The sequence below is a fragment of the Pleurodeles waltl genome, chromosome 1_1, assembly GCF_031143425.1.
Source record: "Pleurodeles waltl isolate 20211129_DDA chromosome 1_1, aPleWal1.hap1.20221129, whole genome shotgun sequence".
Taxonomy (NCBI): Eukaryota; Metazoa; Chordata; class Amphibia; order Caudata; family Salamandridae; genus Pleurodeles; species Pleurodeles waltl.
In genome coordinates this window covers 138,302,799-138,316,174 of record NC_090436.1, presented here as the reverse complement: position 1 = coordinate 138,316,174, position 13,376 = coordinate 138,302,799, and the positions used below count along the sequence as shown (strand labels likewise).

At 43.8% G+C, this 13,376-nt stretch overlaps 1 protein-coding gene across 4 annotated transcripts in view; it reads left to right on the top strand.

The window, feature by feature from the left end:
• Nucleotides 1-13,376, top strand: part of SMAD2 (SMAD family member 2) — a 379,037-nt gene that overhangs the window by 262,121 nt on the left and 103,540 nt on the right. For all 4 annotated transcript variants that reach the window (XM_069219017.1, XM_069219067.1, XM_069219021.1 and 1 more), the window contains one exon: nucleotides 2,877-3,089. In XM_069219017.1, coding sequence (XP_069075118.1) covers nucleotides 2,877-3,089 — 213 coding nt within the window. The remainder of the gene's footprint in view (nucleotides 1-2,876; nucleotides 3,090-13,376) is intronic.

Here is a 13,376-nt window from a genome sequence, read left to right as displayed (position 1 = left end):
AGGTCTCTAAGGGCTGCAGCATATCTTATGCCACCCTAGGGACCCCTCACTCAGCACAGACACACTGCTTACCAGCTTGTGTGTGCTGGTGAGAACAAAACGAGTAAGTCGACGTGGCACTCCCCTCAGGGTGCCATGCCAACCTCACACTGCCTATGCAGTATAGATAAGTCACCCCTCTAGTAGGCCTTACAGCCCTAAGGCAGGGTGCACTATACCATAGGTGAGGGCACCAGTGCATGAGCACTGTGCCCCTACAGTGTCTAAGCCAAACCTTAGACATTGTAAGTGCAGGGTAGCCATAAGAGTATATGGTCTGGGAGTCTGTCAAACACGGACTCCACAGCACCATAATGGCTACACTGAAAACTGGGAAGTTTGGTATCAAACTTCTCAGCACAATAAATGCACACTGATGCCAGTGTACATTTTATTGTAAAATACACCCCAGAGGGCACCTTAGAGGTGCCCCCTGAAACTTAATCCAACTACCCGTGTAGGCTGACTGGTTCTAGCAGCCTGCCACACTCGAGACATGTTGCTGGCCACATGGGGAGAGTGCCTTTGTCACTCTGTGGCCTGTAACAAAGCCTGCACTGGGTGGAGATGCTATCACCTCCCCCAGGCAGGAGCTGTAACGCCTGGCGGTGAGCCTCAAAGGCTTACCCCCTTTGTTCCAGCACCACAGGGCACTCCAGCTAGTGGAGTTGCCCGCCCCCTCCGGCCACGGCCCCACTTTTGGCGGCAAGGCCGGAGGAGATAATGAGAATAACAAGGAGTCACTGGCCAGTCAGGACAGCCCCTAAGGTGTCCTGAGCTGAAGTGACTCTAACTTTTAGAAATCCTCCATCTTGCAGATGGAGGATTCCCCCAATAGGGATAGGAATGTGCCCCCCTCCCCTTGGGAGGAGGCACAAAGAGGGTGTACCCACCCTCAGGGCTAGTAGCCATTGGCTACTAACCCCCCAGACCTAAACACGCCCTTAAATTTAGTATTTAAGGGCTTCCCGGAACCTAAGAATTTAGATTGCTGCAACTTACAGAAGAAGAGGACTGCTGAGCTGAAAAACCCCTGCAGAAGAAGAAAGAAGACACCAACTGCTTTGGCCCCAGTCCTACCGGCCTGTCTCCTGCCTTCCAAAGAAAACTGCTCCAGCGACGCTTTCCCCAGGACCAGCGACCTCTGAATCCTCAGAGGACTGCCCTGCTTCCAAGAAACTCCCGAAAACAGCGGCCCTGTTCACCAAAGACTGCAACTTTGTATCCAGAGGAGCAGATTTAAAGACCCCTGCAACTCCCCGCAAGAAGCGTGAGACTTGCAACACTGCACCCGGCGACCCCGACTCGACTGGTGGAGAAACAACACCTCAGGGAGGACCCTCCGGCGACTCCGAGACTGTGAGTAACCAAAGTTGTCCCCCCTGAGCCCCCACAGCGACGCCTGCAGAGGGAATCCCGAGGCTCCCCCTGACCGTGACTGCCTGACTCTAAAATCCCGACGGCTGGAAAAGACCCTGCACCCGCAGCCCCCAACACCTGAAGGATCGGAACTTCAGTGCAGGAGTGACCCCCAGGAGGCCCTCTCCCTTGCCCAGGTGGTGGCTACCCCGAGGAGCCCCCCTTGCCTGCCTGCACTGCTGAAGAGACCCCTTGGTCTCCCATTGAATCCTATTGCGAACCCGATGCTTGTTTACACACTGCACCCGGCCGCCCCCGCGCTGCTGAGGGTGTACTTGCTGTGCTGACTTGTGTTCCCCCCGGTGCCCTACAAAACCCCCCTGGTCTGCCCTCCGAATACGCGGGTACTTACCTGCTGGCTGACTGGAACTGGGGCACCCCCTTCTCCATTGAAGCCTATGCGATTTGGGCACCACTTTGACCTCTGCACCTGACCGGCCCTGAGCTGCTGGTGTGGTAACTTTGGGGTTGCCCTGAACCCCCAACGGTGGGCTACCTTGGACCCAACTTTGAACCCTGTAAGTGCTTTACTTACCTGTGAAACTAACAAATACTTACCTCCCCCAGGAACTGTTGATTTTTGCACTGTGTCCAATTTTAAAATAGCTTATTGCCATTTTTGCCATAACTGTACATGCTATTGTGTTGATTCAAAGTTCCTAAGATACCTTAGTGAAATACCTTTCATTTAAAGTATTGTTTGTAAATCTTGAACCTGGGGTTCTTAAAAATATACTAAGAAAAAATATTTTTCTATATAAAAACCTATTGTCCTGGAATTGTCTGAGTGTGTGTTCCTCATTTATTGCTTGTGTGTGTACAACAAATGCTTAACAGTACCCTCTGATAAGCCTACTGCTCGACCACACTACCACAAAATAGAGCATTAGAATGATCTCTTTTTGCCACTATCTTACCTCTAAGGGGAACCCTTGGACTCTGTGCACACTATTTCTTACTTTGAAATAGTATATACAGAGCCAACTTCCTACACACACACATTGTCAGCATCTTAATTCTTTGGACTTTCATTGGAGGGCATGAAAATTCTGTTAAAATATCAGCACGCAGGTGTCACTTATGAGCAGCTCAGTCATGCCACTTACAGAAGTGCACTGTAGTTTCCATGGAGTCTGATAGTGCCAAATACCCAGGCACAGGAGGGATTGCAGTAATTTTTCAGATCCACTTTGTCGTCTGCGAGGCTTCAAAAGGTGAATAACCTGTGTTTTTAGAATATCCACCAGAAAGAGCATTGCCAAATGTAAGTAACTTATTCTTCCTTTTCATAATTATTCTATATCCTTTCATAAAATGATTAGCTAATTGATGTATTCTATTTTCTACAAGTGCTTTTGTCAGTTGATGTAGATAATATTTGTAGCATCTAGAGTTTTCACTTGTATGTATTATTTCAGATTTGCAACCTGTCACCTATTCAGAACCTGCTTTTTGGTGTTCTATTGCCTATTATGAATTGAACCAGAGAGTAGGGGAAACGTTCCATGCTTCACAGCCATCCTTAACAGTCGATGGATTTACTGATCCTTCAAACTCTGAGAGATTCTGTCTCGGTTTGCTCTCCAATGTGAACAGAAACGCTACAGTTGAAATGACAAGGCGACATATAGGTACGATGTCTTTCTTATGATGTTGTTTTATCTAATTCACATTTCCATAAATGAAGTTCTGGTACTTAATGACCAGTACAGAACTATACAGATTACTGTGCTTAAATATATTAATTTGTAAAGCAGAGACTCCCTCTCCAAGGAGCATCATGGCTCTTTTAATTCTGGAACTCTAAATAAGAGTACTGAGTCAGAATGAAGTTTATGCTTGATAAATTTGTCCTTAAGACAATAGCTGTATTAATTGTAATAGATCTTATAAAACAGACTCAGTTTTAAATGTGGTGTATTGTTTTACTGATAACCCATGAAGCAACTGTCTCACTTTCATGACATAATAAAATATCATAGCCCTTCGGCTTTGATTACACTTTGCTTTTTAACTAATTGCTGTTGTGTTTCATCGCTCAATCAGGAAGGCCTAAATAGAGGCTGTTGCTGTAGTCCATTTTGGGAAGAATGCAGGCAGCACTAACTCTTGCATGAGTAGTCTTAAGGATACTTGGTAAAAATTTCTTGATTCAATAAAACGTACAGCAAACTGTTACTTTGTTTATTTGATGCAAGACCTCAGTACACTCATTGGTATACGTATCACTATACTCATTCATTAGGCTAAGTAATACAGTTCTAATCAGACTACAGTGGAAAATTTCATTTTCATGCCATAACAAGTATCCATATACAGATCAGCATCTGGTCTGTAACTTGTGTCTGTCGCCGGAACACAAGGAAGATACTTGTGAAGCCTGTCGAGCGTTTCGGTCCAGGAAGACACTAAGAGACCGAAGAGCAAGAAGACTGCAAATGGCGTCGGCGCCGACAGGACAAGGGCGTTTCGAGGAGGAGGAAGAAACCTTCTCCGTCCAGGAATCGGACTCTGATGAGATTGATCCAGAGGAAACGCCGAAAACCGTGAGTAAGACGTCGAAACATAAAACTCACAAAAAGAGCACAAAAGCCCAGGGGACGCCACCGCCACCAGGCCATGGCTTAACCCGGAAAATAGGTGACCGAACATCGGCACCGAAAAAGGGCACGCTGGTGGAGAAGTCATCCGACTCCGGTCGAGATACCGCCACACAGCAATCTCAGACCCGAGACATCGGCTCAGAGAAATTTCGGCACCGTGACAGCGGTACCGAACAAATTCGGCACCGAAACACCACCACGCCGAAAATTACAAAGGTTTCTTCGGAGCCTAAAAAGACGTCCGAAAAAGTTTTGGTTCCGAAACATCCAGCCTCGGAGCCGAAAACAGGTTCCTATACAGAGGAACAAGGATTGTCCTCCCAAATGCAAAAACATAGATTCGGAGAGGAACTTCAAGCAGTAGAGCCAGACTATACTCAAAGGAGGCTCCACATTCAACAAGACACAGGGAAGATAACCACTCTTCCACCAATTAAAATAAAAAGAAAACTTGCCTTTCAAGAAAAGGACAAGGAGCCACAGGCAAAGGTGGCAAGGAAAACAACTCCACCACCATCTCCACCACCATCAGTGCACACATCACCAGTAGCAACTCCTCCACTGATGCATTCCCCGACTCATACTACCATGAGTCAAGATGATCCCGATGCATGGGACCTTTACGATGCTCCAGTATCAGACAACAGCCCAGACTCGTACCCTGCCAGGCCGTCCCCACCTGAGGACAATACATCTTACACACAGGTGATCGCAAGGGCGGCTGCTTTCCATAACGTCACCTTGCATTCCGAACCAATTGAGGATGACTTTTTGTTTAACACGCTATCCTCCACTCATAGCCAATACCAAAGACTACCTATGCTCCCAGGAATGCTAAAACATTCAAAACAAATCTTTCAGGATCCTGTTAAAGGCCGAGCCATAACTCCAAGGGTGGAGAAAAAGTACAAGCCACCGCCAACAGATCCAGTTTATATTACAACGCAGTTAACACCAGACTCAGTAGTTGTCGGGGCAGCTCGTAAGAGAGCAAACTCTCATACCTCGGGGGACGCACCACCTCCAGACAAAGAGAGTTGCAAATTTGATGCTGCGGGCAAAAGGGTTGCGCACAAGCAGCAAACCAATGGCGCATTGCCAATTCACAAGCACTTTTGGCAAGATATGATAGAGCTCACTGGGATGAGATGCAACATTTGATAGAACACTTACCCAAGGAGTTCCAAAAAAGAGCACAACAAGTGGTGGAAGAAGGACAAAGTATCTCTAATAATCAGATACGGTCTTCAATGGATGCAGCAGATACGGCTGCAAGGACAGTAAATACTGCAATAACAATCAGAAGGCACGCATGGCTGCGCACGTCAGGGTTCAAGCCGGAAATTCAACAAGCCGTGCTAAATATGCCATTTAAAGAACAGCAGTTGTTTGGGCCGGAAGTCGACACTGCTATTGATAAACTCAAGAAAGACACTGATACAGCGAAAGCCATGGGCGCACTCTACTCCCCGCAGAGCAGAGGCACATTTCGCAAAACACCTTTTAGGGGAGGGTTTTGAGGACAACCTACAGAAACCACAACATCACAAACAAGGCCCACTTACCAAAGCCAATATCAGCGGGGAAGTTTTCGGGGGCAATATAGAGGGGGACAATTCCAAAAAAATAGAGGAAAATTCCAAAGCCCCAAAAGTCCTCAAAATAAGCAGTGACTTACAAGTCACACATCCCCATCACATAACACCTGTGGGGGGAAGACTAAGCCAATTTTACAAACATTGGGAGGAGATAACAACAGATACTTGGGTACTAGCAATTATCCAGCATGGTTATTGCATAGAATTTCTCGAATTCCCTCCAACAGTCCCAACGAAAACACACAGTATGTCAAAACAACATATAAATCTTCTAGGATTAGAAGTTCAAGCATTGCTCCAAAAAGAGGCAATAGAATTAGTACCAAAACAAGAACTAAACACAGGAGTTTACTCACTGTACTTTCTGATACCCAAAAAAGACAAAAGTCTAAGACCTATACTAGATCGCAGAATATTAAATACATACATCAAATCAGACCACTTTCACATGGTTACATTACAAGAAGTAATCCCACTGCTCAAACAACAAGACTACATGACAACACTGGATCTAAAGGATGCATATTTCCATATACCAATACATCCTTCACACAGAAAGTACCTAAGGTTTGTATTCCAAGGGATACATTACCAATTCAAAGTGTTGCCATTCGGAATAACAACTGCGCCAAAAGTTTTTACAAAATGTCTAGCAGTAGTAGCTGCACATATCAGAAGGCAGCAAATACATGTGTTCCCGTACCTAGACGATTGGTTAATCAAAACCAACACGCAAATACTGTTTTCACAACACACAAATTATGTCATAGAAACCCTACACAAACTAGTTTTCTCAATCAATTACTCAAAGTCACACCTTCTGCCGTGTCAAACACAGCAATACCTAGGAGCAACAATCAACACAGTAAAAGGAATTGCCATTCCAAGTCCACAAAGAGTCCAAACATTTCACAGTGTAATTCAAGTCATGTATCCAAACCAAAAGCTACAGGTCAAATTAGTAATGAAACTCCTAGGCATGATGTCCTCATGCATAGCCATTGTCACAAACGCAAGGCTGCACATGCGGCCCTTACAACAGTGCCTAGCATCACAGTGGTCACAGGCACAGGGTCAACTTCTAGATCTGGTGTTGATAGACCGCCAAACATACATCTCGCTTCAGTGTTGGAACAGTATAAATTTAAACCAAGGGTGGCCTTTTCAAGACCCAGTGCCACAATACGTAATAACGACAGATGCATCCATGACAGGCTGGGGAGCACACCTCAATCAGCACAGCATCCAAGGACAATGGGAGATTCAGCAAAGACAGTTTCATATAAATCACTTAGAACTGTTAGCAGTGTTTCTAGCGCTGAAAGCATTTCAACCCATAATAACCCACAAATACACTCTTGTCAAAACAGACAACATGACAACAATGTATTACCTAAACAAACAGGGAAGAACACACTCAACACAGTAGTCTCCTGACACAAAAAATATGGCATTGGGCGATTCACAACCACATTCGCCTAATAGCACAATTTATTCCAGGGATTCAGAATCAGTTAGCAGACAATCTCTCTCTGGATCACCAACAGATCCACGAATGGAAAATTCACCCCCAAATACTGAACGCTTACTTCAGAATGTGGGGAACGCCACAAATAGATCTATTTGCAACAAAAGAAAACTCAAAATGCCAAAACTTCGCATCCAGGTACCCACAACATCAGTCTCAGGGCAATGCACTATGGATGAACTGGTCAGGGATATTTGCGTACGCTTTTCCCCCTCTCCCACTTCTTCCATATCTAGTAAACAAGTTGAGTCAAAACAAACTCAAACTCATACTAATAGCACCAACATGGGCAAGGCAACCTTGGTACACAACACTACTAGACCTTTGGTAGTTTGACATGAGGTACTACTGAAACAGACCAGATCTGTTAACACAACACAAACAACAGATCAGGCATCCAAATCCAGCATCGCTGAATCTAGCAATTTGGCTCCTGAAATCCTAGAATTTGGACACTTAGACCTCACACAAGAGTGTATGGAGGTCATAAAACAAGCTAGAAAACCTTCCACTAGACACTGCTATGCAAATAAATGGAAAAGATTTGTTTGTTACTGCCATAATAATCAAATTCAACCATTGCACGCATCTCCAAAAGATGTAGTAGGATATTTACTACATTTGCAAAAATCAAATCTAGCTTTCTCTTCCATAAAGATACATCTCACCGCAATATCTGCTTACCTGCAGATTACTCATTCAACTTCCCTATTTAGAATACCTGTCATTAAAGCGTTTATGGAAGGCCTAAAGAGAATTATACCACCAAGGGACACCACCTGTTCCTTCATGGAACCTCAACATTGTCTTAACAAGGCTCATGGGTCCACCTTTCGAACCCATGCATTCTTGTGAAATGCAATACTTAACGTGGAAAGTTGCATTTCTCATTGCCATCACATCTCTAAGAAGAGTGAGTGAGATTCAGGCATTTACCATACAAGAACCATTTATTCAAATACACAAAAATAAGGTAGTTCTAAGAACAAATCCAAAATTCTTACCAAAGGTTATCTCACCGTTCCACTTAAATCAAACAGTAGAATTACCAGTGTTCTTCCCACAGCCAGATTCGGTAGCTGAAAGAGCACTACATACATTAGACATCAAGAGAGCACTAATGTACTACATTGACAGAACAAAACAAATTAGGAAGACAAAACAACTATTTATTGCCTTTCAAAAACCTCATACAGGAAATCCAATTTCAAAACAAGGCATTGCCAGATGGATAGTTAAGTGTATTCAAGCCTGCTATCTTAAAGCAAAAAGAGAGCTGCCTATTACACCAAAGGCACACTCAACCAGAAAGAAAGGGGCTACCATGGCCTTTCTAGGAAATATTCCAATGAACAAAATATGTAAGGCAGCAACATGGTCTACGCCTCATACATTTACCAAGCACTACTGTGTAGATGTGTTAACTGCACAACAAGCCACAGTAGGTCAGGCTGTACTAAGAACATTATTTCAAACTACTTCAACTCCTACAGGCTGAACCACCGCTTTTGGGGAGATAACTGCTTACTAGTCTATGCACAGCATGTGTATCTGCAGCTACACATGCCATCGAACGGAAAATGTCACTTACCCAGTGTACATCTGTTCGTGGCATGAGTCGCTGCAGATTCACATGCGCCCACCCGCCTCCCCGGGAGCCTGTAGCCGTTTAGAAGTAGATCTTAAACAATTGTACATTTGTAAATATATTACTTTAACCTTTATTATGTACATACGTATTCATTCCATTGCATGGGCACTATGACTAATATACACAACTCCTACCTCACCCTCTGCGGGGAAAACAATCTAAGATGGAGTGACGCCCATGCGCAATGGAACCGAAAGGGGAGGAGTCCCTCGGTCTCGTGACTCGAAAAGACTTCTTCGAAGAAAAACAACTTGTAACACTCCGAGCCCAACACCAGACGGCGGACTGTGCACAGCATGTGAATCTGCAGCGACTCATGCCACGAACAGATGTACACTGGGTAAGTGACATTTTCCATATATATATATATATATATATATATATATAGATATATATATCTATATATATAGATATAGATATATATATCCGCCACATAGTGTCTGATAGTAATCCTAGTCCCCTGCCCCAACATGTAGGTTGCAGCTTTCTATAGTAAACAACCCTGCTTTCAGATGAAGCCTTGTCGATGCTGTAGGGCATACTCAAAGTACGGCCCAGTGCTTCATGTCCCATCCCCTTACCCCCACCCCTTCCTCCCGACCTTTACATGAGGCTGGCTCCGCTCCATGGTCAACAGGAGTGCACTGGGCTGCTGGTTACTCGGCATTAACAATAAAAATATATTAAATAGACAGGCAATCATTTATTTCAAGGTTAATTGGTGTTAAAAAATGAAGTACCTAGGGAGTCCTGCACTTATTTTTTGAAACACATTCATTTTTAAAGAAATTTTGCAGCAAAAGTGTAAAAATAAGTCCCTTCAAAATTCAAAACATGTAATTAACATGCAGAAACGTTTCACTTAAGTACAATTGATTACATCAGTGCATTGAGAAGTATTATTTTAAAAGTGATAGTTTTCAAGCATGAATTTAGAAACATTAATTCTTCCCCCTACCCTGATGATGCCAATAGTGATCTAAAGAGGCAAATCATTATACATGAACACCATTATAGTTTATTAAATCAAACGCAAGAGCAGGTTTTGTACAGCACATATCCTTATATCATGTATTTCAAGGTCCTCTTATACATGATAATAAAGTAAAGGAGGGAAAGTGAAATTAAAGAATTGGTTAGGATCACACATTGTTAAAGTCAGGAAGCCGGGATTAATCCCAGGTTTTCTGGTTTCACATTGTTCAATTTAGCCACTAAATGGTTATCCTTTGTTTCGCCTAAATCTACCTTGGCGTCAATTTTTCTTCTCCCCTCTCCCCCCGCCAACCCTCATGCCCAACTGCTACAATGTTGGAATCAGAGCGGCCCTTGAGCACGTCACAGACCAAAGTTTTTGACCCTTAGGTAATTGTGATTATCCATTCTGTAGGGTAATGTTTGAAAAGAAAAGAGGGGACCTCTGCTGCCTTGGTAGTGAGAGGCATTTAAGGTTGTAATTAGGGGGACACTATTTAAGCCACTGTAAGAGCTCAAAGGGTCACACAGAGGGAATTGCAGATGTGCTCTCACATGTCCTATCATGCACCCCACCTTACGGCTGTAAGGCCTGCTGGAGGGGTAACTTATAATGCTTGCAGTATTTAGGGGACATGGTATACAGGCTGTGTGCCATGTTGCGTTTTCACTTTTGTCTGCACCAAGACATGCAGCTTGCAGTTGGCAGCCTCTCAAGTGCTTGGTGAAGGGTCCCTTAGGGTGGGACAATTCGTGCTGCAACCCTTAAGGACCCTCCTTAGTACGCCACACCATAGGTACGAGGAGCACCATTTACTCTGGACTTAAAGTGGGTGCTAAAGGTTTTGCCAATGTGGAAAAACTACTGTGCAGTTTTGGGGGAAAAAGATCTGGCACAGGAGTCCTGGTTAGCAGAAAACCATTACACTTTCAGTCGCAATTACACCAGAAACCAGGCAAAATAATGGGAGAGTGACATGTCAAAAGAGACGCATTCCTACACAGTATAAACCGCAAAGCAGTGAGGATTCTCCCGTCTGATGCCAAAGACACACTTGTTCCTATTTGAAAAGTTGTGTTTCATTGATCATTACTCTTCCTTCATAATGAAAACATATACAGATGGAGATGAACTGTCCGATTCTATTTGGGCTTCTCTGAAAGAAACAAATATGGACCCAATAGCTGCAATCCATCAGGCTCAAGGCCCAACAGTATACTGAGAGAAAGACATACATTCAGTTTTCTTTGAGACATACATTCAGTTTTCTTTGAGCATTAAGCAGTGAGTATAATACTACTGTTGAAATGCCGGAGCGGGACCCAAGATTATTTCTGGAGGATTCAAGGCTTCCTTGAATCCTTCCTGAACATATAGAAGCTGTTGAAGAGCTGATTGCACAGAAAGAGCTTCCGTGCCTAGCAAAATTGCCATGGCCTAGATGTGTTACCCATCAATTTTTACAACACTTATGCTGAGCGCTTAGAAATTAACTGTATTATACAATGTGGCTGAAACTGGGAGGCTACCTTCCTCCATGAGGGAAACCTCGTCAGTCTTTCTGAAGAAGTCAAATAACACACACCACATGTATTCACTTACAGACCCCTTGCTGTTTTTTTTCTTTCTTTCTTTTTACCACAAGGTGAATACCATTACCCATACAATTCCTCCTGTGAAACCCAAGTCCGGTAAGGTCCACCACCTTTCCTGCCCCCTCCCAATTTAATAATAAAAGCCTCTCCTTAACTGTAGAACTTTGATACCGATGAGGGGAATTACCCCACTGATCTCAGGAGATATGCCCAGGGACTGGTATTACTGCCATCTCTCATTGAGGAGGTATTTGACGATCACTGACTGTTCTAAATCAATCCATAGTGACGTCTCCAACTTCCCTATACTTTTCTCGAACTTTTGAGGGCACGCCCTTGCTGCATAGACTGTGCTGTCAGATTCCACATAGTAAGTCATCCCCATCTCCCACTTTTTTGTGCTATGGGGGGAGGCCATTGGGTTCTCTCAATGTCTTGCGGGGTCTCTCTTTGCCAAGTGGACCCAAGCGAGCAGAACAGTAGATGCTTCCTTGTCAGGTCTACATTTCCCTAGATACCTAACGGGGCGAATGCCAGGTGACAGGGATCTCTGTAGCTCACTGTGCACTGACAGGACCAAACTGTGTGTATAAATTAACTGTATGTGGCCCCACACCTAAGGCAATTGGGGGAAGGGGCCTTACCCATCCCATTGAGCCTGTTTCTGTTATAGTGCACACTGCAGAGGATATTCTACTGAATGAGCCTTAAGGTCATCTTGATTGCCACCTCTCGTGAATGCTTCAACACTGCCTCCAAGTCTACATCTTCCATTTCACCTATGTCCAATTCTCAGTTCAACCTCAGGGATTGTAAGGTGTCGGGCCTATTGTTTGAGTGTCCGGTATGTGAAAGAGATCACGTTTGCTGTCTTTTCATCCCCCAGTATCCTGTTCTCTACGATGCTAATGTCTTCCACATCTTTCCAAACTACTGCTTTTTCCTGAAGGGTGTGTGGCAAGTGGTACTATTGAAAGTCTTGGGAAGGGTCCATGTGGAAATCTTCCCATAACCTTCCAAAGGGATATATATCCCCTGTGCTCACCACATCTCCCAATGTGGAGATGCCTATTGGGTCCCACCCTGTGTATCCCAGCAAGTTCTTTGTTTCCTTCAAGTGGTCTCCCACCCACAAGACGGATACCCTCGTTCTCTTCTAGGGGATCCTCATCAATAGTCATAAACACTGAATATTCCTGCCCACGTGCGGGGACCCCGGAGCATATTCAAACACACATGTATATGTATGCAACATATATGAAAAATAACATTTTAGTAGATACTTTCGATACAAATATAATGTATACAAGTGTAAAATAGCAATGCAGTCTATGTTGAGAAACAGGCTAAAAATGCTTTATTTTTATGGAGTTTTTTTTTTTTTTTTAAACATACATTAAAGCCTTCAATTTGAGTTAAAACTTTCTCATGCCAAAGTAGAAGTCATAGAAAGTATAAGAAATACATTTTAAAAGAGAAAAGCTACATTGAAAATAAAGGAGCATAATTAGCCAATAGGCTGCATGCATGTCAGTACAGCAGAACCGAAAAAATTGGCACCGTACCTTTAGGACCCTGAGCTCCTCCAGTATCCCACCATGCCTCAGGGGTGAGAGTGAGGTGACAGTTGGTTCACAGTTAGGTCAGTTCTTTTTTCCGGCTTCTTCTGTGAGGATCCTGGAGCATTGAGCTCTAATTTTTCTGGTGTTTTCAACAGAAAAATAATCTAAAAACTTTGTTTTTTAGGCTTCACTATACGTCTTCGCTTATTACCCGAGTGAAGTGATTATTTTTTTTCACAAAATGCCTTCACTTTTTATGAAATGCCCTTCCTGTGTGAAGAAGGCCTAGTCAGATCCACACTCTGTGTGCATAGTGTGTTTGAAAGAGAAAAAAATGACTTCTCAAGACCCTTCTGATACACGGCTAGCCAGATCGACGTCAGCCGGTAAGAAAATACCTGTCTG